This window comes from Plecotus auritus (assembly GCF_963455305.1).
Source record: "Plecotus auritus genome assembly, chromosome: 7".
Lineage (NCBI taxonomy): Eukaryota > Metazoa > Chordata > Mammalia > Chiroptera > Vespertilionidae > Plecotus > Plecotus auritus.
The window spans coordinates 91070103-91094469 of record NC_137774.1 but is presented as its reverse complement, the minus strand read 5'-3'; the positions used below and the strand labels follow the sequence as shown (position 1 = coordinate 91094469).

At 52.5% G+C, this 24367-nt stretch overlaps 2 protein-coding genes across 8 annotated transcripts; one reads left to right on the top strand and one right to left on the bottom strand.

The window, feature by feature from the left end:
• The first annotated feature begins 16372 nt into the window (after positions 1-16372).
• CLDN4 (claudin 4) lies at positions 16373-18080 on the top strand. Its single transcript, XM_080681821.1, has one exon. It carries the CDS (start codon positions 16618-16620, stop codon positions 17245-17247), a length of 630 nt encoding a protein of 209 aa, XP_080537947.1. The 5' UTR covers positions 16373-16617; the 3' UTR covers positions 17248-18080.
• Positions 18081-18896: 816 nt separating this feature from the next.
• On the bottom strand, positions 18897-23160 carry METTL27 (methyltransferase like 27). Of its 7 annotated transcripts, none has more exons than XM_080681811.1 (6): positions 22772-23160; positions 22361-22490; positions 21675-21803; positions 21347-21482; positions 20925-21017; positions 18897-19308 (listed from the first exon to the last, which is right to left on the bottom strand). In XM_080681811.1, exons 2-6 carry the CDS (start codon positions 22481-22483, stop codon positions 19028-19030), a joined length of 762 nt encoding a protein of 253 aa, XP_080537937.1. In that variant the 5' UTR covers positions 22484-22490; positions 22772-23160; the 3' UTR covers positions 18897-19027. The 7 variants fall into 7 exon arrangements, with proteins under 7 accessions (XP_080537937.1, XP_080537938.1, XP_080537939.1 ...); XM_080681812.1 differs by having other exon boundaries at positions 22625-22820; XM_080681813.1 differs by having other exon boundaries at positions 22361-22487; positions 22772-22817.
• Between the last annotated feature and the right edge of the window lie 1207 nt (positions 23161-24367).

Here is a 24367-nt window from a genome sequence, read left to right as displayed (position 1 = left end):
TCTAAGTTTATTTAAACCTTGGGGACCTTATCATATCTTCATCCAAATAGCACGAAGTTAAACAAAGCAGCTTTTGAGGCCCAAGGAGAAAGAAGTTGATTTAAGATAGGGCTCTATCAGAGGTTACTCAACCCTTATTGCCTCACGCCTTATCACTGACAGAGGCCACGCTCCCCTGTTAGGGCAGTCCTGTGGCACTGTGCGCCCTGACTCTGAGCTCTGACTCAAAGGAACATCTTGCTGCTGGAGGGGCTGAAATAGCATTGTGTCCTCTAAACAGTCTGTGGGTGCTTCCTTCCCTAGCCAGCCTGGTGTCTGTTCAATTGGCTCGTGACCATAGTGGTTACTGTGGCAGGAAAGGAACCATGCAAGGCTTTGTCTGACCAGGCCTGACCCGAGTGCCCACTAGCAGCAAAATAGTAGCAATCCCAAATCCAGTAGGGACCACTCAGGCTCAGTCCTTTTCAGTTGTGAGGCCATCGGTAATTTGTCTATGCCTCAGAAGATGCTTATTTGGGGTTTGAATTTAGTTTACTTGTGTATCATGCTTCTGCCAGTACCACCATTCATGAACTTGCTGTTTCATATGCTGTTCTGGTGAATGTTGAAGCTGCCTTACAGCGGGAGAAGTATGGGGTGATGTCCTGCTCTCCCCATGAACCCCACCATCTAGAAGCAGCTGGCCTTGCAGGATGATGGAATGGCTTTGTGAAGGTAGCCCTGACTCTTCCTGGGAGACAGCAGTGGGAGGCTGGACTGCCGCGTTGCAGATGCTCTTGGCCCTGTGCTGTTTCTCCTGGAGGCCGAACACATGAGCATTTACAGACTTCCTCCTCCCCTGGTCTGCTCAAGGGGGGTTAATAATTGTGCCAGATTTCCCTCCTGGCCCATCTCACTTACCAGAAGGAGGAAGAATTGCTTGCTGAGGGAAAGACCATGCAGCTAGAACAGGGATAAAAGACAGGTTTTGTGGGCAGTTTCCAGAAGATCTGCTTAGCCAGTTGTGGGGTGGAAGGAGAAGAGAGGAAAGGGAAGGACGCTCTCATCTGTGGTGCAGTAGACCACATATTTTGATACCTTTGACATCTTTTTATTTTTTAATATATCTTTATTGATTTCAGAAAAGAAGGGAGAGGGAGAGATAGAAACATCAATGATGAGAGAAGTATTGATCGGCGGCCTCCTGCATGCCCCACACCAGGGATTGAGTCTGCAACCGGGCATGTGCCCTGACTGGGAATCTAACAGTGACCTCCTTGTTTGATAGGTTGACATCCAACCACTGACCCACACTGGCCGGGCCCTTTGACATCTTTCTAAAGACAAGGGTGGGGTGGGGGTTCCTATGCATTTTTTAGATAATCCTTTGTGAATGTGACTGGGATGCATTAGGTATCTAGGATCTCAATGTTATCTGTGGATCCAGGCAGGAACTGATAAACATTCACAGAAAACATTCTCCCCTTCCCCTTAACCCCTAGGGGCAGGACTTCCAAGGTCTGGGAGGCCCAGGAATGAAGACAAAGTCATCTGGGTGGGAGAAGAGTGCTGGAGCAACACTGAAATGTTGAGTGAAGGAGGGAAGGCATAAGCTGGGATCTGTGTAGAAACCAAGATGGCAGCCCACCTTCTTGCTGCTAGACTGTAAAATTGCCTTGCTCCCTTTTACATATTTTTAAAATGATGAGATGTTTCAAACATATGGGAAAGTATAAAGAATAATATAAGAAACAGCCATGAGATCCCACCACTCTCAGATTTAACAAGTGTTATTCTGCTGAAGGCTCTTTGTACCCCTGCCTTTTGCCATTCACTTGTTTTCCTCCAGGTAACACTATCCTGAAGTTGATGTGTCATCACCTTGTTCAAGTTTTTATAGTTTTGCTGCTTAGGTATATATTCATTCACAATACATAGAGCTATCTTGAAAATCAAACATTATTACATAGATGGCCTTATGTTCTACATATTGGACAATTTGTTTTTTCTGTCGACTGTATGTTTTCAAAATTTATCCATCTCTATATATAAAGCCTAAGCGACCATTATGACCGAACAACCGGAACAACTGGTTGACCAGTCACTATGATGCACACTAACCACCAGGGGGCAGACGCTCAATTCAGGAGCTTCTCCCTGGTGGTCAGTGCGCTCCCACAGCCAACCTCCTGCAGCCCCTCCCCCCAGCCGGCCCACCTCCTGGGATCCCTTCCCCCGGCTGGCCAGCCCCCCTGATAGGCTTCATCGCTGGCCAGGCCAAGGGACCCCACCCGTGCACTAATTGGTGCACCAGGCCGCTAGTGTTTATATAAGAAGCTCTAGTTCATTTATTGTACCTGCTGCATAGTATTTCCTTGTGTGAGTAGGCCACAGCTTATATCTGTTCTCTTGATGAACATTTGGATTGTTTACAATGGTTGTACTATTACAAATAAGATATGACACATGGCCTTGTAAATGCCTCCAGGTGCATATGCGTGAGAGTTTCTCTAGAAGTACAATTGCTGGATCACTGGGTGGTTTACACACTTTACCAGGTATTGCCGAATGATTCTCTAAAATTGTTGTGTTAATTGACACCCCCTCCAGCATGTTGGGGAGTTCCTATTGCTATACATCTTTGCCAACACTTGGTAGCACCAGACTTTTCAGTGTTTTTGACATCCTGTGGGTATCAAGTGGTATCTCATTATTGTTTTAATTTGTATTTCTCTGGTAATCAGTCACATTGAACATCTTTTCATTTGTTTATTGTTTGTCTCAATGTTTTCTTCATGAGCGTCTTCTTCATGGCATTTCCCTAATTTTCTATTGGGATGTTTGTCCTTTTGTTGTTGATTTATGGAATTTATATGTTCTGAGTATCAATCATTTGCTGGTGATATGGGTTGCAAATATCTTCTCTAAGACTATGGCTTATGTTTTACCATTTTATAATATCTTCTTTTTTAAACATATTTTTATTGATTTCAGAGAGAAAGGGAGAGGGAGAGATAAAAACATCAATGATAAAAGAGAATCATTTCTGGCTGCCTCCTACACGCCCCCTACTGGGGATCAAGCCTGCAACCCGGCATGTGCTCGGACTGGGAATTGAACCCAGGACCTCTTGGTCCATGGGACGACGCTCAATCCACTGAGCCACCACATCCGGGCTTATGTTATCTTTTTTGAGGTGTAAAATACATTCAGCCTGCCCTGGGAAGCCTCAGTCTGGAGCGGCAGTGTGGAGGAATCACACATACCGGAAGCTGCCAAACCAGTCAGCAGATGCCACACTGGGAGCTTTGGCTCTGTATACTGGTGCTAAGCCGCACTGACAGGAATGGGGGACCCGGGGCTTCTTGGAGAGGTGATTTTGCAGCCAGCTTTTCGGTACATAGACACCCAAGCTTTACGTGTGTACTGAAACCTAGCCTCCAGTAGGGAAAATGTTGGGAGCAGGAGGCAGTGAAGGCACCTCAGGTTCTTTGGTGACAAGGTGCCTGGCCCTCGGTTAAAACCCAATTTATACTTTCCTCCTGAGCAGGGAGGCCACTGGGATATGCCCGCACCCCAACTGGCATCCCCTCTACCTCTGCTGCCTGTCTCCTTCCCCCTCTTTCCCCAATGAGCCTCTTAAACGGGCCAGTGGAGAAGCGAAACTGGTTCTGGAGCCGGTGAGAGTGTGGGTGGCCCAGGTATGCTGTGCCAGTGAGCAGGTCTTTGTGTTCATTGGGTGGTATGCTTTGTGGGGGGCTTCTTGGTGGACTGTCGTCTGCTATCTGACTGTTTGGGTGCTTGCAAGTGTTGTGGTGGGTGTTTATTTCTGGGTGAGGGTGGTTGTGTTTGGAATTAGTGCGTGTGTGGGTGTGTGTCTGTGTGGGTTTGTGCGTGTGTGTTTCTCATCCAGGTGTCCACAGTTCTGAGAATGGTCTGCCCCTCCCTGTGGGTGAGGGTGGGAGTTGTGAGGTGAGAGGCCAAGGTAGGGTGGAGCTGTTGTTCTCGGACTGGCCTGGTTGGCTGCTTTTGGGTAATTCCCAGCCTCTGAGGTGTCATGGAGCCTGGAAGAGAAGAATGAGTCACTCCTCCCTCCCCACTGGCCTCAGAGAAACTTCTTCCCTGTCCCCAGGGCCAGGTTTCACCAGGAGCCATAAGAGCCATAAAGAGGCGCTCCCCAAGCTTCTTCCGTTTTCAGGCGGGCCTGCAGACACTGAGCCTGGGGCTGCCTCCAGGCTGTGCCAAGGGTGCTGCTCAGATGTGACCAAGTCCCTCCGAAGCTAGGTGGTCTGAGATTGCCCCCACAGGACTTGCCTGGCCGACTGGTCTGGGTCCTCAGCCTCCTCTGCCCACGCTGAGCACCTCCCTCTGAGAGTCTCTCCCTCCCAGAGTCCTCACTCCCCTTGTTGAAGCCCCTCCCTTCACTGAGTCTCCTTCCACTCTGTGCCTTGTCTCTTCACTCAGCTCTCTTTCCCCCCTGAAGGGCCACGGGAGGGTGTGGGTGAAATCAGGAACAGGAGCTCGGTGAGGGATCTGGTGCTGAGAGAGAGGAAGGAGCTCAGGGTGGGGCCTGGGAGCCAGCGGCTTGTCTTTGGCCTGGCTGGCTCTCCCACATGATGAACGTGTGGGCCAGGGTTTCACCATCTTCCCAGGCCTACGTGGGCCTGGCTGTGATTGAGGGGGATGCTGGGAGGAGGAAGAGTAGAAGTGCCACTCTCCCTGGGGCTCCAGGGTAGCACCTGCCTCTCTTCCCCTTCCTCCTTCTAACACAAGCATGTACTCACCTACATGCCCTCCTTCCTGCCCCTCTCCATGGAGGGCCCAGAAGAAGTCCTGTCCCTCATTCTCACGCTCTTAGTCTCAGGTCCCAGCCCTAAGGGATCTAGGTGGCCCTAGCCCACCCCTCTCGACAGATAGAAGACTGGGTGCCAGGACGTCCTTCCAGGAGACTTGGCCGAGGACTACAGTGGCACTGGCCTCCACCAGGGAGTGCTTCCCTGCTCCTGGGGCACTCCATCTGGTGTGGACTACTCCCTTCCTGTGGACCTCACAGTCCTGCCTTGGATGGCCACGCCCCGGCCTCGGCCTCAGGGCCTCAGCCACATTTGCTCTGCAGGCCCTAGGGAGCCCTCCGAGGCTGCCCAGCCAGACCCCTGGACCCCCCCCTGGGGAGGATGGACCTCTGCCATTCCCATGGCACCGGCCAGCTTTTATTTTTTATTGTGATGTTAAACTTGTAAACCCCACCTATGGGTCACCATTTGCATTGAATGCCCTCCCTGCACTGAACTCCAGTTAGGGGTACTTTTGGTGGCCCCATCGCATTTCTGCCTGCCAGGACTTCCTTCTCACCCCTCCCCCTGCCAGAGCGAAGGAGCGATTTTCAAAATTCTGGCCAACAGACAGGACACAACTCGGCGGCTGCAGTTCCCAGCAGCAAACACGAGAGGGCGACTCTGTCTCTTTGCTGGGCGTCCCAGTTCATTCTGGACAGAGGATATGGATCAGTGTCCTGAGGGTTAACAGAGGTTGTTATGGGGCCTGCCTGGCACCCAACAGGCATTGAGAAGTGCTAAATATTATTTTTAAAGCAGCTGTATTGAGATATACTAGTAATTCATATGCTATGCAATTCACTCATTTAAAATGTGTAATTCAGCCCTGGCCAGTGTGGCTTGGTTGGTTGGACATTGTCCCGTGCACCAGGCGGTTGCTGGTTCAATTCCTGGTCTGGGGATTTATATTTCTTTCTCTCTTTCTCCCTTTCCCTTCCCCTCTCTCTAAAATATCAATAAACTTCTTGGCTGGCATGGCTCAGTGGTTGAGCATTGACCTATGAACAAGGAGGTCACGGCTCGATTACCAGTCAGGGAACATGCCCAGGTTTCGGGCTCGATCCTCAGTGTGGGGCATGCAGGAGGTGGCTGATCAATGATTCTTTCTCATCATTAATGTTTCATTATTCTCTCCCTCTCCCGTCCTCTCTGAAATAAAAAAATATATATTTTAAAAAATCAATAAACTATTCTTAAAAAAATAAAATGTGTACTTTTTTTTTTAAATGTGTACTTTTTAATACATTCACAGAGTGATGCAACCATCACTTAAAAAATATATATTTTTTTAATGAGACAGAGGAAGGGAGAGAGATAGTTAGAAACATCGATGAGAAAGGGACATCATCGATTGGCTGCCTCCTGCATGCCCCCTACTAGGGAGCAAGCCTGCACCTGCAACCGGGCATGTGCCCCGACTGGGAATCGAACTGAGGAGCTCTTGGTTCCTGGGTTGATGCTCAGCTGCTGGGCCACACCAGCCAGGCACCACAATCGATTTTAGAACATTTTTTGTATAGCCTTCCAGCTCTAAGCGACTAATCTACTTTCTGTCTCTATGGACTTGCCTATTTACACATTTCATGCAAACAGAATCATACAATATGTGGCCTTTGGTGTATGGCTTCATCCACTAGGTACAGTGTTTTAAAGGTTCCACATTTTGGCTATTCTACTAGTGCTGCTATGGACACTCAGGTAGTTACTATTATTATTATTTTAAAATTTATTGATTTTTAGAGAGAGAGAGAGAGAGAGAGAAACATCGATTTGTTATTCTACTTATTTATGCATTCACTGGTTGTTTTTTGTATGTGCCCCAAATGGGGATTGAACCTGCAACCTTGGTGTATTGGGACATCGCTCTAACCAAATGAGCTACCTGACCAGGGTCAGGTAGTTATTATTAACGTTACTGGCCTTGTACTCCAAGATAACAAGGCCCGAGCTTCCAGGCCTGGTCTGAGCACAGAGAAGGGACAGAGCCCGGAGGATGTTTGTATCAGACTCATCATAAAAGGAGGCCTGGACAGTAGAGTTAAGAGGGATGGGGCAGCCACCTTCCTATCAGCAGGGAAGCCCAAGGTACATGGTGCTGAGTCAGACACTGGAGAGAGACCGGGACATCAGTGATCATGGGGCTGGGGACACAGGAGCCAGGAGAGCCCTTGTATGTGTGTTTGTCCGGAGGGGGTGGGCAGTACCAGTGTGATCCAGCCATGGGCTGGCTCTGGGGCCCTGGCAGGGACGGGCTGACCTCCTGGTTCATAGGTCGAGGCTCAGCCACTGAACCACGCCAACCGGGCCTGACTGGTCCCTTCTTAGTTTTTCTCTCGACTTTTTATTTTGTAAAATTTAAAACCTACAAGAAAGTTGCAAGATTAGTGCAATGAACATTCATTTACCCTTCACCCAGGTTCACCAGGTGTTAACGTTTTGCTACATTTGTGCACACTCTCTTCCCTCCCTGCACACATACTTTTTTTTCTGAGAGTGACATGAATACACCATGACAATTGCCTGCTCAGTACTTCAGCATGCGTTTCCTAAGAACAGGACACTTCTCATCAGAGGTTCTGGAACATGAGCAGGGCTGAGTACTGAGTCCTGCTGGCAAACTCAATGCCCCTTCACTGCCCAAGCATGAACCAGGAAGGCTCACTGGATGGGGGAGGCTTAGCTTCCTTCCTTCCTTCCTTCCTTCCTTCCTTCCTTCCTTCCTTCCTTCCTTCCTTCCTTCCTTCTCTCTTTCTTCTTTTCTTTTCTTTTCTTTCTTTCTTTCTTTCTTTCTTTCTTTCTTTCTTTCTTTCTTTCTTCTCCCTTGTTTTTTTTTAAAATATAATTTTATTGATTTCAGAGAGGAAGGGAGAGAGAGAGATAGAAACATTAATGATGAGAGAACCATCGATAGGCTGCCTCCTGCACACTCCCTCCTGAGGCTCGAGCCCACAATCCGGGTATGTGCCTTTGACCAGAATCAAACCAGGGACCCTTTAGTCCACAGGCTGACACTCTGTCCACCGAGAAAAACTGGCTAGGGCCTTTTTTCCCTTTTAAAAATAGACTTTGTTTTTGAGAACAGTTTTAGACTTACAGAAAAATTGAGAAGATAGTACAGAGAGTTCTCATATAAACCCCATACCCAGTTTTCCTACTATTCACACCCTATGTTATCATGGCACATTTGCTTCAATTAATATCCCTGGTCAGAGAAGGAGCTCCAGGAAGGGCTGAGGTTGAGAGTCCTGTCAGCCTGCAGAGATGGCGAAGAACTGGAATGGAGTTGATTGAAAAATAAAAATAAAAAAACATGGTGGTCATCCATGGATGAATTGATGAAAATATATGTCCTATATAATAAAAGCGTAATATGCAAATCAACCGAACAGTGGAACAACTGGTCGGCGGGGGACGGGGCTGGCGAGCAGGTGGCGCCAGACCAGCCAAGGCACATGCCAGTGGGCAGAGGGAGGGGATGACGATCGAGGTGGGGGGTGGCGGTGACCAGTGGCAGCGGAGGGGCAATGGGGGGGGGGGGCGGGGCAAGCCCACCTGGTCACCTCTCGCAGAGGGAGCAGGCCTAAGCTGTCAGTCGGGCATCCCCTGAGGGCTCCTGGACTGCAAGAGAGCACAGGCTGGGCTGAGGGACACCCCCCACCCCGAGTGCACGAATTTTTGTGCACTGGGCCTCTAGTATATATATGTAGTGGAACACTACTCAGCAATAAAAAAAGAATTAAATCTTGCATCTGCAACAACATGGATGAACCTAGATTGTATTAAGTTAACTGAAATAAGTCAGACAGAGAAAAACAAATACCACATGATTTCACTTACATGTGGAATCTAAAAAACAAAACAAACAAATAGACAAAGTAAAATAGAAATAGACCCATAGACACAGAGAACAAACTGATGGTTGCCAGAGGTGGTGGGGTGGGGGAGAGGGATTGGGTAAAAAAGGTAAAAGGAAATAAGAGGTACAAATTTCCAGTTATAAAATAAGTAAGTCACAGGGATGTGGTGTACAGCACAGGGAATATGTCAATAATATAATAACTTTGTATGGTGACACATGACTTTCGTGGTGATCACACCGTAAGGTATATAAATGTTGAATCATTATGTTGTACATCCGAAACTAATATAATATAGACTTCCGGGGTTTGCCCCTGGCCTGTCAACTATACTTTAATTAAAAAAAAAAAAAAAGAAACATGGAACACTTGTTGCACACTCAGGTATGTGGTGGGAGCTTCATATGGCCTGTAGGTGGGAAGGCCTGGCCTGGGTGGGCAGCTATAGAGTGATGCGGAGGGGTAGTGACACCAAGCCAGTGGCAGCTGGCCAGCCCCTAGGCATCTTCAGTTTCCACAGCCCAGTTGGAGGGAGAAGCAGGGAGTGTGCAAAGTGAGGGAGGGAGTGAGGGTGTGATTGAGTGCTGGGGGTGAGTACTCAGGCACATGTCAAAAGTTTAAACAGGTAGGTTAAACCCTGCTATAAAGAGAACATTAAAACTAAAAAAGTTCAAACCTAACCACAAACTGAATCATAACAAATGTGGCTGCTCCAGGCCTGGCCCCACCTTCTGTTCTCCAGCTGATGGGACAGGTAGGGGTGGGGTGTGCCCCTCCTTGGGACTAGTCTGATCCAGAGTTGTAAGCCAGCAATGAGGGCTGGTGGCCAGGCTGGGTCAGTGGGTGCATCTGGCATTAAGGCAAAAATCTGGCAGCTGGACTTTTGGGCCCCAAGAAGGCAAGGGGTCAGAATCGGTGTGTGTCAGGAATGAGCGTGGGTGGTGTCCACCCATCCATGCAGGGAGGGATGGAGCAGGAGGGAGGTTGGAGGCCTGGAAGGCCAGGCCTGGGGGCCTCTGCACCAGGAGCGAGGGGTAATATAATCTCTGAGTCACCTGGGGCTGGGGCACGGGTGATCCCCAGACTTCTGGGGTTTGCCCCTGGCCCGTCACCACTGACTCACTGGCTGCCTGCCTGGCAGTCTCCTGATCAGCTGCTGGTTTCTCTCTCCCTCTTAGTGTGTCACGAGGCAGCTTCTCTGTACGCTGTCGTCATCAGGTGTATGCCCTGCCCAGGCTTCTTGGAGGAAAAGGGTGCTGGGTTCCAGGATCCTCGGAGGCTATCACCAGAGGGGTAAAGAGGAAGCAGGTTGGGATGACCCCATCCCTTGCCCTGGCTCTGCCCACTAAAGACCAGGCCTCTACTGACCCTGGGGCCAGTGAGCGGGCTGCTCTGGGGGTCCTGGGTCAAGATAAGCCCTCAATGAAGCCCCACCTCTTCTGTTCTGAGGCTCCATCATCCAATCAAAAGCAGGGCAGCCCTCCTATCAATTCTCCTGCAATCAACCTGCCACACTGGTCCAGGTATCGCCCCACAAGTCATAGCTGGCCAGGCCTGTCCTTGCTCAAAGCCTGTCCATGGCTCTCCCGTGCCTCTAACTCTTGGGCTGGGCACTTAAGGCCTTTCCTGATGTGCCCAACTTGCTTTCCAGGCCAGCTCCATCACCTGCCCAGCTCCAGACCCCTCAGAGGCCCCTTCTGCCCCTTGCCACTCCCCGTTTTGGAGAACTCTTTCTTCATAAACTTCTGAGCTTTTACTTACCCTTCAGGTCTCCTCTTCCCCTGCCACCTCCTCCAGGAAGCCTGCCTGGGCCTCAGGTGGAGCTGTTTCCACTCCAGAGTTCACACAGAGCTGGCTTCTCTGGTGTCAGGAATTGTTTATTTAGATGGTGAGGTAGGGGCTTGAGGGCAGGCACCAGCCTTATTCCCTGATGAGCTCCATGGCCAGCCCTGTGCCTGGCCCAGTGCAGGTCCTCAGTACATCCTTTGTGAAAGAATGAAAGAAGAAACAAATGAAGATTAATGAATGAGAGCGTGGGTGTAGAGGAAAAGCCCCAGCGTCAGGGACTTTCCTTTTTTTGTTATTATTCTGGTGGCCTTGGAATGTCACATCAGCAAGCAGAGCCTTAGTTTTCCCATCTCTAAAATGGGAATGATAAAGCCCTACATGGTTTTGTAGTAAGAGCAAATGATTTCTTTTAATACTAAGGCACCTAGCCAAGTGCCTGGCCCATAGCAGGTGCTCTAAAAATGTGTGCTAATCAACTGACTGAGAGAGGATGAAAGGATGCTTCCCTAGCTGGGGAGGGGTGGGGCTGGGCAATATTGACTATGCCATCAGATTGGAAGGTCCTCAGGGATCTCCTGGCCTTCAGGGCTCTCCTTCCACTGCTTCTGGAAAGTTGAAGACACAACCATCGGAGAAGAAAACTGCCCTGGAGTGAGGTAGGGGGAGCAGGGAGTGGGGTGGGTGGGAAGGAGGTCTCATGTCTGGGGCCCAGGATGGACATCTCTGAGAACCAGGAGTAGCCTGGGAAGGGCTGGGCAGCTGGGTGGGATGGCGAGGAAAGCCAAGGTCATGGATGAATATAGGGCTTTTGAAACCACCAGACAGAAGCTGAAATTGGATGTATTCAGTCCCATCCTCTCTTTAAGTCTCCTCCCCTTTCACCTGTCTGAGCCCCTCCCAACAGCTCACTCAGCTGTTCCCTCTCTCTGAACCCATCTCCTGTCCTTCTGTCCTGTCCCCAGAGGCCCCTGTCGGCCTGGACTGTGGGACTCCAGCCAGCAGGCAGTAGTGTGGCCTTGCTTCTGTTCCTTGGAGACTCCCCAGCTGTGGCTACCCCACCTCCACCTTCTCCCTCAGCCCACGTGGGGCCCAGCTTGGGGGCAGCACCGGCTCAGCCAGTCTGGCCAGCTGGGCAGCCAGGCCTTCTGTGTAATCAGGTCTGCCATTACCCAGTCTGGGGCCAAGTGAGAGGATGGCCACAGGACTGGCTGCTGGCTGAGGCCCTGGGGCTACTTGCTTCGCCTAGGACTCCGGACCACCACTTCTGAGCCCAGGGCCCGTGGCTTTCTAGAGCCTGTGCTGGGCCTGCCGGACCCCTTGTCAAGGAGGCCAGAGGAATCTCAGTGGGCCCGGAGGGCCCAGCTCCCGGGTCTGAACGGAGCTTCCCAGTACCTGGGAGGGAGGTGTCATCCTCCTTACCCAGATGGGGAAATTGTTGAGAGTTTAATTCTATTGCCCAATGTCACATAATTGGAAGTGGCAGATCTGGGACTCAATCCAGGGAGGCCTGGGGTTATTTCAGATGAGAGCCACAAAGGAGTCACCACATCCTCCCGTAGATTCTGAAAGTCCCAGCCTGGGGCCCAGCCCTTCCCATCGCTTCCAGAGCCATTCGGGAGGTGGCCGGTCCATACCGGCCGGGTCTGAAACTCTGAAACTGTCTGCCTGTTTGCTATGAGATTCCAGGAGATCCTCCTTCGGAACAATTCAGGGAGATGGTGCTAAAGTGACCCGGTGACACATTCTTTACACTCACAGACGATTATGACAACCCCTTGCAAATTATTTACTGAAATTAAATTTTTTTTAAACATCATGGCATTGTCACTGGTTAAAAAAGAACAGGATTTTAACTTGTGTCTGTGGTATGAGATGTTAGTGAACTTGTGCAAAAATAGTTTTGGACCAACTTCCAGCTAGACTAATTTTTTAGCTGAGAGTGAGACTGCTTCCTTTCCCCGGCGCCCCAATTTTATAAAGATATCACCCTGGTTGGTAGCTCAATTGGTTAGAGCATTATTCCTATACACCAAGGTTTCGAGTTCAATCCCCGGTCAGGGCACATACAAGAATCAACAAATGAATGCATAAATAAGTGGAACAAGAAATCAGTGTTTCTCTCTCTGTCTTTCCCTTCTTCTCTCTCTAAAAATCAATAAAATTTTAAAAAGATATTTATTATATCCTTAAATATATTTGTAATATTTATTTCCTTCTGATATTATAAGGATCAAAACATTATATCTGGTGGGGAGAAATAACTTTCAGTTGGCACTGGCTCCCCTGGCCCTAGTCTTCCATTCCCAGAAGATAAAGAATAAAGTTCCGGAGACCTGAATTTACTCGGTCACTCCCTTACCTCTTAGAGGGGTCCATCCCAGGCCCCAGACAGGAGACTCCTTCCCCTCCTGCTCCCTGCTCCCCCTACCTTACTTCAGATTCTGAGGTTCCTCTGGCTACCTGGGGTGGTCTGGCAGGCCCAGCACTGGCTCTGGGCTCAGGGCTGGATGGGGGAATTTATTTGGACCTTTCCTAGGGACACCCAAGGAGCTGAGTGCAGGGCACTGAGGTGTGTGTTATGCTGTGATTAGGATTTGGCTGAGCCCCAGGGGCTCTGGGGACAGGGGTCTGAGAAGTCCTAACTCTCACCTGTTGTGAGCAGGACCAGAGCCGAGGGGTGGCTGCTTTGTGACTCAAACTGGGCTCCTTCCTCCTCATGATACTAAAACATTTTCAGCTCACAAAGCATTTTCACATCCTCCTCTCATTTCACATGTGCCTTAGATAGGGAGGGGCAGTCATGTCCTGATTTTACACAGGGAAAGTGAGGCTTAGAAATGGCACTGGCTTCTCCGAGATCATAGGGCTGATAAGATGGCTATGGGGTGGGCAGGGATGAGTGGGAGAGAGAGCTGTCCTGGATAAAACCCAGCATGCAAGATACAGTTCTATTGGCATAAGACTATACAGTGTATGTTGGCAGAAAGAAAAAGAAATACGTGCTAAGCCTGCCCCCTTTGCCCCAGAGCAAAAGTGATGGATGGCAGACACATTTTAAAGTAAAAGGTTGTCTGCGCTGTTGGGAGGCCAGGCTCAGGGAGCCAGAGTGAGTGTAGGAAAAACGTCTTGGCTTGGCTGGTATTTTTCCTGCAGGTGGGTGGGACCCAGCCAGTGTGGCTCCTGTAATAAATCAAGCATCAACAATTGTCTCTCCAGCTCCACTCATGTGCAGAGCTGCTCACGGCTCCCCGCACTCCCTCCTGCACCTCCTTTACACCTGAGCTCCCCACAGACTTCCCCTGGCCTGGGCCTGCCCTTTGCCTTACCCCTTCTGCACCTGCCCTCCCCTAGCCTCTATCCCTCCCCCACACCTGCTGTGCTTGGCTGGGCTGAGCAGGGAAGGACAGCTTCTTATTCACTTCTGTTGGGACACAGGTGAAAAGTTATAATAGGGCCTGCATGCTTCCCCTCCCCCACTCCTGCTTTTCCAAGTGTCAGTTGGCTGTGTCCCAAGAGAACAACAGCAGGAAGTGCGAGATGGGGGAGGATGTTCTGGCCATCTGGCCAACTCCCTTCTGCAATCGGAAAGCTTGAAGGGCTGGGACAACAGATAAGGAACACCTGGGTAAGGTGCCCACCACATCCTGGGTGAGCCCCTGACCTCTCCGTTTACCCATCTGTGCAAAGGCAGTAAGATTCCCTGCCCTGCTTACTGACAGGGAGGCTGTGATGAAGTCATTTCAGGAAATTACTTATTGTCAATCTTGAAGGGCAGTTATCTCTGCTGTTCAGCTCACATGCCTCAGTGTGTACTGTTCCTCAGAGCCTTGTAAGGTAAACCCTGGGAGGCGTGGTCCAGGTAGAAACCATCCATTTGTGTTGGTGTGTGTGTGTGGTGGGGGGAGGTGTGGGGAGTGAGGAAAGGCGCTGGGAATATGGAAACTGACTTCTGCATTATTGACCACCTGGAGCATTAATTGAGCACCTACTGTGAGTCAATGCCCGTGGGAGCTCTGAGGTTGAATAAGTTATTGCTTTTGTCCTCCAGGAGCCCCCAGCCTCATAGGGGAGACACAATAGAAGACCTCAACCCCCTCATTATGCTAGATTGTCCCAGACAGCCTTGTGCTTCATCAGGTGTCTCAAGTGCCTCCCATGTGCGGAGGGCTCACAGATGGCTTCAACCCAAATCACACATGCTTAATGGTTCTCTGGCAGGAAGCTCAAGGCCCTCACGTCTCACCAGAATCAGGCACCCCAGGGTGCCATGCAAGATGCTGGACAATGCTGGGCGCTCAGGGACATAGTAGAGCCCTGGCCCCCGAGGCGTCCTTCCCCACATCCCCTCAGCAAGCTGGAGAAGAGAAACATGCCGTGGCCATGTAGATCAGGGGTTCCCTTGATCCAGCTGGGATGAACCTCAGACACTCTCTCACCCCTACAGTGCTCCCTTCCTCTAGGCCCCTTCAGCCCCCTGCCTTGAACCAGGTCCTTCCTGATCCTGGATCCCCTGCCCTGCTTTACCTCCACCCTGTCCCAGAGACACCTTTCTAAAAGGTGTGTGGAATCCTCCCACTGGCACCCAGTGCCTTTGCTCATCTTGTGCTTCTGTGTACAGCCCTGGGGCTTAGAAAGCAGAGATTTCTGGCCCTTTCACTCGAGCCCCTCCCCCACACCCTCAGACTCTGTCAGACTGGATTCCTCATTCCCAGAACATTTTCCTACCTTGGGGTACCTTTGCTCTTAATGTTCTCTCTCCCCGATGTCCTCCTCCACCCAGTTCTGCCGCCTTGCACAACTCCAGGGGGACCCATTCATGACGCTTTCTGTCATCAGAGCCCTCCGCAGTATAACCCAAGAAATCAGCGCCCCTTCCATGTCAAGCCTCCTCCTCAGAACCCCACCTCCACCCTGGTCTGAGTTTTCTCTCCCTTTGAAGTCTCACGGGACTTTGCTCCCATCCAGGACTGCTCTGTGTGTCTTCACAGAGTAAACACCCATTTGCTGGGCTGATGTCCCTGGGGTCTGGCCCATGGCTTGCTCTTGGTGACTTCCTCGGCTGATGTCCCTGGGGTCTGGCCCATGGCTTGCTCTTGGTGACTTCCTCGGCTGATGTCCCTGGGGTCTGTCCCATGGCTTGCTCTTGGTGACTTCCTCTACCCAGTTCTGGCCGAGCACGTCAGCCTGGCAGGAATGAAGCCCACTGGCTGAAATTTCCACGTGTGTGTGTGTGGGGGGGGCGGGGGGGCGGGTAGAGGGGAAGCTTTCTTCTCTCTTTGGCCAAAATGGCATCACTTCCAAGGCCCCCAAACCTGGCAGGGCTGGGAAGCCAGTGGTGATGGTGCGAGATGGGGAGGGTGGGTGATGGACCCGGGGTTCCTGGCCCCCAGCTCCTCATCCCCAAGTTGACCTCATTAGGTCAATGTGGAGACTATGGTGAGGCAAACGCATGGTCAATAAGTAGTGATCAGGCCAGCAGTGCAGGTGATAAGGATGCAACAACAATAATCAAAGCGGGGCTGCTCTGACTTTCCTAGGACTTCATTTCCACCTTCATCCTTCCTGAGGGTCACCACCCCAGTCCGACCAAGCAAGCCTCCTGGAATAAGGGAGCCCCGGGGTGTGGGAACCCTAGTCTTCAGGTCCCAAACCTTGCCCCCCTGTTCTGTGCAATTCCAGGTGCCCGGGGGAACTATGACTCAGTGTCTGACCTCAGCATGGGGGAGAGGGCAGTTTCCTATGAGATTGTGACTCAGGGGCCCAGGGCTGGGGAGGTAAAGTGCCTTTGTTGGCCTGGGCTCAGGAATCCAGAGAAACTGGTCAGGGAAAGGCCCCAGGGACTGAAACCCCTCCCTCTCTCCCCGCCCCTCCACAGAGCAATATAACCGCCCCAAGCTCAGCTTGAGTGCGAGTAGCAGCTGTCCGCTGGAAGGAACTGGTCTGTCTGGTCACACTCACCGAGCTGGCTTCTGACTCTTGGGAGAGACATTCATAGCTGCTCCGACTGCCTTCGCCTTGGACTGCCTTCGCCTTGGGACTCGCAGTGAAAGGCCTCCCTGTGGACACTGAGTGTCCATCCTCAGCACTTGGATTTCTACAGCGCCCAGGGCCAGATCCCCAAAGACTTCCAGGTCCTAGACCCCAGCAGACGCGGAACGATGGCCTCTATGGGGCTACAGGTGATGGGCATTGCCCTGGCCGTGCTGGGCTGGCTGGGCGCCATACTGAGCTGTGCGCTGCCCATGTGGCGCGTCACGGCCTTCATCGGCAGCAACATTGTCACATCGCAGACCATCTGGGAGGGCCTGTGGATGAACTGCGTGGTGCAGAGCACCGGCCAGATGCAGTGCAAGGTATACGACTCTATGCTGGCGCTGCCGCAGGACCTGCAGGCGGCCCGCGCCCTCATTGTCATCTGCATCGTCGTGGCTGTGATGGGCGTGCTGCTGTCTGTGATGGGTGGCAAGTGCACCAACTGCGTGGAGGACGAGAGCACCAAAGCCAAGATCATGATTGTGGCAGGCGTGGTGTTCATTCTGGCCGGCCTGCTGGTGATGGTGCCCGTGTCCTGGACGGCCAACACCATCATCCGAGATTTCTACAATCCGCTGGTGGCCTCTGGTCAGAAGCGGGAGATAGGGGCCTCACTCTACGTGGGCTGGGCGGCTGCTGGCCTGATGATGCTTGGTGGGGCCCTGCTCTGCTGCAACTGCCCACCCCGTGCTGACAAACCCTACTCGGCCAAGTATTCTGCCGCCCGCTCCGCCCCCGCCAGCAACTACGTGTAAGGTGCCACTGCTCAACTCTGTTGACTTTGTTTCTCCCTGGACTGAGCTCAGCGCAGCTGGTAACCCCAGGATGGCCCTGCCGTGGCCCGCAGGCTGCTGGGGGATGGGCAAGCAGGGACTGAGACAAGACATTGGCCGGCAGCCCTCAGCCCCTTCTGGCCCTCTCAGATACCTTCCTAAGGTCTCCTCTACACTACAAGGACGGACTGAAAGACTTCCTAGCCACCTTCCTCTCAATGGATATGGACACGGGGGCCGGGGGTGGGTGGGTGGGGGCAGCAAATGGGCATGGCAGTGGAGCAGGGAAGCTCACTCTTGCTGGCCAGGACGGCTCAGCCCTGACTCTACTTGGGATCTCTGACTGGGTGCCCTGCCAATGCCTGTGTTGGCCACTGTTCTTTGATCATCCCCACTCCCTCCAAGTGCATTCTGTGGAAACCCTGTGGCCATGAGAATGGCTGGGGCCTCACCCACCCACCTGCGTATGGAGCAGAGTTGACAGACGGGTTTAGAAGGGAGGGGTGAAGGTGCTACAAACTGGTTTGGGTAGTGGTGGGGGCGGGGGCTGTAGAGGCAGCCCTGGCTGCCCGTACCTCTTCCCACCCACCCTGTAGCCTCAGTGGCTTCAGCAGGAGAACCCTGGGCCCCTTGAAACTGGCCACTTCGATCTGCCAATGTGAAGGTCATTGGCTGGCCTGGGGAAGGCAGAGGAACAGTCTTACTCTGCCCTTCATCCTGGGGCTTTTTCCTGCCTCCTCTGTGGTTTGTTTTGTAATTTAAGATCTATTTGTCACGGTAATTACTATTATTTTCTACAATAAATGAGACCTGTGCACAGGAAGACTCTGTATGTTTCTGATTTCAGCTGTGGGTGGGCAGGGCAGGGGTGGAGGGGGTCAGCGAGGGGTAGGACCACAGTGTCTAGCCTGGTTGGGAACACTTAAAAAACTGGTTTTGTAAAAAAACAAACAAACAAACTTGGAACTGGCCTGACCTTTGTAATCACCTTGTTCAAGCCCTTCAATTATTAGCGGGTGAAGCCCATATACAGGAAAGTGTGTGCCCAGAACCCTGGTGAAGTGTTGGGGACTTTAGGAGGGAGGGCTGATGGGGACATCCAGACCTAGCGAATGGGCCACCTGTTCTCTCCCTGTTTGTCCCAACTTTGTCTGGGCAGCCAGGCTGGTCGGCTCACTCTTGCTCCTGGCTTTTGCTTAGACTTTCCCTGCCTTGGGCCTGGAATGTCCTTTTTCCTTTCCCAACCACCCTGAATCCTGCTCATCCTGAAGGCCCAGCTTGGAGCCTCCTCCCCGCTGAAACCTTCCCACCTGCTTGGAGGAATTATTACCAGCCCTGTTCATGGGGCAGCCTCCAAGCCTCACCCTGAGTTCCGATCTCTTTGGAGATAAAGAAACCTGAGTCCTGGACATGTGAAAGTGTTTGGCCAAGGCCCAGAGGCAGTCCTGCAGGTTTCCTGTTGGTGTGTTAGAGGTGAGAGGGCCCATCAGCCTGGGAAGAGTCATGAAGTCCCATCTTTGGCCCTATTGTGTCTGGCTCAGGGACAACCGGGGTTGGAGCCTCTTTTCACTTCTGTCCTCCACAGGGACAATGTCACTCTTTCCCTGGGTGAGAGAACTGCAGAGTCAGAATCCTGTTGCCCCTTCTGGGACTCATTTAATAGGCAGAGCTTTCATGAGAAGCAGGGTTGGTGCAGTGGCCTCGTTTTACAGATGAAGTACAGAAGGCCCGAGGACAGGCCTGGATGAAGTCACCTGGAAGGTCAGAGGCCAGTTAGGGGCTGAGCACTGGGCCTTACTCCCTCAACCTGGGCCACCTGCCGCTTTCGGTAGAGGTAGACAATGCCAGAGATGAAGTCATCACTGTCAGAAGTGCCAGGCACCACCTCAAGCTTGGTGGTAGCCAGTTCCCACCGGTCCACAGGCCAGGCCACCAGGCGCTCCCACTCCTTGGCCTGCTCCAGCTTGTCCAGGGTGGCCTCCAGGGCCTCCTTGTATTGAAGGTTGGAAGGGTTGGTCCTGGTGGTCAGACACACCAGCCCACCTGGGGAGGGATGGGGGAAAGGGAGGTGAGAGGTAGGAGCCAAAGTTCCAGGTTAGTGGTCCTCTTTCCTTCTGGCTCATGTCCCCAAGGGTGTCCTCAAGGACATGAGTTCTCCCAGCTTACCCCCAGGCCACCTTTTCCTATCTCCAAGCCTTTGGTGCTCACCATTTCTACCTTCAGGAATAACCTTTGCTTCTCCAGCTTGAATGCCTCCTATGTACCCTTTAGGGCCCAAGTATCCTTTATGCTGGGAATTCTTATTTCTCTGGACAGAGGGGGCTCCATCCTCACCACTCACCCAGTGCCTCTGCTGGAGGATATGGCTGTGTCTGGAGGCACAGGAAGGAAGCACATGGCCTTGGACATGTCCCTTCACCTCCCTGAGTCTCAGTTTCTCGCTTGCAGAGTGGGGTTCATTAATTACCCTGTCTCAGAAAGGCCAGTGCAGTCAGTAAGCACTGGCTGCGTGAATGAATGATTTCACCCCTTCAAATCTTTTCGGGGCACCCACAGCATGCCCAATGCAGGCTCGGATACACTTAGATACTCGTGTCCAAAAGATTTCCTGGAGGAAGGGGTGAGGAGAAGCAGGCCTTGCTGGTGGAGAGGGGCTGAGAAGAAATACCCTGAAGGGGGAGCCTGTGACATGTGGGCAGGCAGACAGGGCTCTGGCCAGCTGAGGGGTCTGGTAAGCACAGGCTGGGCTATGAGGCCTGGTCTTTACGGGTTCCGGCAATGGGAGTTTCCTGTCCTGAGCCCAATCACTACCTCTTTCTCTGACCCCACACCAATGTCCCTACATCTGTCAGCCTCCATGGTTCCGAGGCCTGCCCAGACCTGCCCAGGCTTAGCCACAGCCTGTGCTGCGCCCCTGTAGGGAGATGCAATCTTGCTGTGACAGGGGTACCTTTGGGGCTTCCTGGTCCTGTCTTGCAGCCACGTCAGGGCTTCATGACCCTCAGACTCCACTCTGCCTGTAACTTCACTTAGGCTGTGTTCCTGTGTGGACTGCCCCACTCCCCATCCCAGCCCTGGTCTTTCTCCCCTGGGCCCTGCCGAAGATGTAGCCCAAGTGTTTGGGAAGCAGGGATGTGGTGGGTTGGTGATGGAGCCCAGAGGGCAGGGTGTATACTTTCTCCTCAGAGCAGAGGCAGGCACAGGGCAAGACACATAGTAGCAATGCATTAGCCCCATTTCACAGAGGAGGAAACTGAGACCAGGAAAGAACGACTCATCTAACAGTCATCCATGAGTTAGTGAGGAAGCTGGAAGATGAGGGAACTGAATTGAGACTTCAAGCCAAGGCTAAAGCAAAGGCCTTATATATGTTATTTCACCCAATTATCATGGTAATCCTATTAGGAAGGGCCTATGCCTACAGAGAGGAGAGTGGAGTTACTCCTGGTTGCCTAATGAGTAAGAGGCAAGGAGGCCACTTGTCTGCCCTGCTTGTGTGCCTGGGTCAGCATTCAGCAGCTGGTGGCTGGGATGTTAGGCGAGGCTGTGTGACCCTAGGCAAGACCATGCCACTTGGTTGGCCTCAGGAATTCTGAGGCTTGAGTCTTTGGTTGTGGAGAGGGGAAGGTGTGTGGGGGGTTGGTCGGGCTGCTTCTCACCTGGCTTGGTAACTCGCAGGAGCTCAGGTATCGCACTACAGGGCACCTGGCCGTCACTGAGGGCACCCACCATCAGCACTGCATCATAGGTCCCTGTGTGAAGTGTGCAGATGTGGTGTGGTGGTTTGTCTTCGGTGTGGCCTCAGACTACCTTGGAGGATGGTATCCATGGTGGGTTTGGGGAGGGACCAGGCCAGCCACTAGTGTCTGCAGGACCCAGATCCCATGGGGGATATGGCAGGTTAGCCCAGTTTTGTTCCGAGGTCAGATCATGGGACGGAGAGCTGAGAGAGGGGCTCACGGGACCTCAGAGAGGGTCTTAGTGAGGCACTGGGGGGCTCAGAGGGGATTGAAGGCTCAGCATAGAAGGGGGCTCATGGAGGGTTCAGCAAGGGGGATGGAAACGTGGCAAGAGAAAGTACCTTCAGGGCTGGGCAGAGGCTCCTGGCCCAGGGTGCAGAGGCTGAGGTGCTGGTAGAGGCCATGGGCCCGGGCCTGTTCCAGCATCCCTGAGCTCCCATCCACTCCATGCAGCCGGAGGAAGCCTCGAGCCTGCAGCTGGGGTGGGAGGGCTGTCACAGTTCACACCTGCCACCTCCCAGAGGGGTCTCTGCACCTTAAGGAGAGCAGTGGGCTCTGCAGGGGATGTAGCCCAAGTGTTTGGGAACCAGGGAGTCTGGGGCCAGGGTGGCAAGAAATTTGAGCAAGTGGGGGGCTTAAAAGAGGGCAGGGGATCTGGGCAGGCCTCACCTCGGCAGCCACCAGTCCAGTGCCACAGGCCACATCCAGGATCAGGGCGGCTTGGGGTGGGACTGGAAGGGCTTGGGTGAGGCAGTCCACTGCAAGGTTGGGGGCACGGTACTGCAGGGCAGCCACATCCTGGGGACAGAGTGCTGAGCTGACTACCACCCTGTGTCCTAGTGTTTGAGGGGCCTCAGTGTGGGGTGGTCTAGGAGTCAGCCAGGCTAAGCTGTGTGTGTGTGTGTGTGTGTGTGTGTGTGTGTGTGTGCCCGCTCTGGTCGCTGGGACTGTAGTGAGAGGAGACAGGCATGAGGTGCTATCCTCTCAGCCCACTGCTGAGACCTGCTCTGCTGGCCAAGGCAGTGCTCTGTGCTTAGTCCATAGTGGCCCTTCAATGGCACCTTAGGCAGGCAGTCCTTCTGCCTGGGCTGCAGTCCCAAAGTGGGGAAGGAGGTCTTGGACCCTGATCTCTAGGGGCTGCCATTGTGGAGTGATGGGGCTGGTCAAAGGGCAAGGCTGAGGTGTGTGGGCAGAAGAGGGGGCAGTTCGAGAGGGAACAGGACTGCAAGGTTGTGCCCAGGTCTCACTTCATTCTCACAAGCCGCCCTGGGGTGCAAGGCTATCTATTCCCGGTGTACAGATAGGAAAACTGAGGCTGGGCGAGCAAGGGAGGCAGAGGACCTTGGCGGGTTTACCTGATCATAGTCCGAAGCCCAGCGGTCATAAAAGTGCAGCTTCTGGGCCAGGTCGGTGATGCCATGCGAGGCCCCGACCCGCGCCAGCACCTTGGACAGGCTTCCGCCCTCCTCCTGAGCCATCCTCCTGCTGAGAAAAGGCCTCCGTATCCTGAGGTTCAGCTCAACCCCCCCATCTCTCGCATCCGCCTTGCATAGCAGAGGCTCTCCAGGCACCGCACACTCCCATTTCACAGGCGGGGACATTGAGCAGAGAATGGTCACCTGCGGTTCAGGGCTGGAAGGGGTTCCAGCAGCGGGAGGGAGGGCCTGCTCGGACCCTCGCAGCCGTGAGCGGGTTTCCAGGGCCAAAAGGTCTCTCCGGTAGTAGGGAGAGTGAAGGGGGCGGGGGAGGGGGCGGTCAGAACTTACCTCGGCTCGGACCGCGGGGGTTGGGGGGCGCTGGAACTCCCAGCGGGTCTGCGTGGCTAGCCTGGCCCCGCCCCACCACCCGCGATTGGCTTTCTTCTAAGAAAAACTACCCAATCAAAAAAGTCGCTGGCAGTCCGCCCCTCCACCATCAGCCAATGGGCTCAAAGTTTTGGCCAGGAGGACTCGTTTGCGATATTTTCTTGGTTGGCTGAGTAGGTGGGGTTCTCCGTGCCCTCGGCTCCGACGTCCTGTATGCTTCCTAAAAAGCCATGAGCTTTTAGGCAGTGGGAGCCCCTGAGTTCTCAGGGACGGGAGAGGAAGCTAACAATAAGCAAAACTGGAGCCGGACCTTGCCCCCAGGGTGGCCATTACTCCCCTGGCATATCACTGATCATGTGGTTTAGACCCCGACCTTTCATATCTCTGGGCTGGTCATGTGGTTTAAACACATCATCTTTCCTGCCTAGAGATAACATCTAGGTTTCAGTTGTATTTCAGCTCCAGGCCCAGAAAAGCAACCAAACCAGGTGGCCATGCCAGGGCTAATGACCCCTTGTGCTGATCCATCAGTGGGGGACCAAGGCCTTGAAGGGGCACACTTGGAAACGCTGATGACTATTCTATTGAGATCCTCTCCTAAAACCTCCCCTAATCTCTCAGCCTTTAAAACCCTCCAGGTGAAGGACCCAGAGCAAACTCCCTCCTGGGAGCCCACCCACTCCTTTCCCTTTCCTCACAGGCATTCATCTCCTAAACTCCAAGGGACCCCATGAAACTTGCAACCAGGGGAGCAATGGGCGGCAACAGCTCCTCTTGGGCTAAACCCCTGAACCTGACCCAAAGGCCCCCTTTTCTCTGACTCTCCCGTGAGCGAAAGCAGCCTTGGCTCAATTCTTTCCCATAACATTTCTGAGAGCCAGAGCAGCCCTGCCTAGTCTCTCTCCTGTAGCTCCTTCTATCCCAAGCCTTTCCTTGGCTCACTGTCCCTAGCTTTAAAAAACATACTCAAAATCACAGGACTTGTGTTATGAAATCTTCCCTGCACGAACTTAAGAACCCACACACTATAAGCTGGCTCAAGGCAGACCTGCTCCAGATCTGGTCCGTTGCCAGTAACAAAACCTTGTTATGACATCATTACAATACCCAGCTCAGGTGAGCTTGGAAAAAATAAACAAAAAACCTCTTTCCTTTCGTACAACTCATCCAAGGGCCCTTCTAGTTGATGGATGGGATGCTGCTCCATTCATGAATCACTTAATAAAGCCAATTAGATCTTCAATTTACTTGGTTTACTTATGTTCTTTAACAGGGGTTGAAGTATTCCATTCCTAGGCCCGGACAATAAAAAAGAACTACTATATGATTCTCTATGAAGTGAGCCCAAGCACCCAGAGGACAGTAGGGCTACAAGATGAAGGAGTCTGTGACCCTAAATGATTGTGTGGAGCAGTGCCCTCTCCATCAATCTGCATTGGACTGTAACATCGTGAAAAATAATATAAGCTGAGCTACTTTTTGAAGTGGGAGCTACCATCCCAGAGTAACTGCCTTGAAGGTCTTACTACTCAAACCTTTGGTGTATTAAAAGTAGGC

Excerpts from the sequence above, each read along its gene's own strand:
- CLDN4 (XM_080681821.1), top strand. The coding sequence starts at position 16,618 with ATGGCCTCTATGGGGCTACAGGTGATGGGCATTGCCCTGGCCGTGCTG.
- METTL27 (XM_080681811.1), bottom strand. The coding sequence starts at position 22,483 with ATGGCTCAGGAGGAGGGCGGAAGCCTGTCCAAGGTGCTGGCGCGGGTC. Across the intron at positions 21,804-22,360 it reads GGGCTTCGGACTATGATCAG|GATGTGGCTGCCCTGCAGTA; the intron begins GTAAACCCGCCA and ends CTCTGTCCCCAG. Across the intron at positions 19,309-20,924 it reads CCTGCGAGTTACCAAGCCAG|GTGGGCTGGTGTGTCTGACC; the intron begins GTGAGAAGCAGC and ends ATCCCTCCCCAG.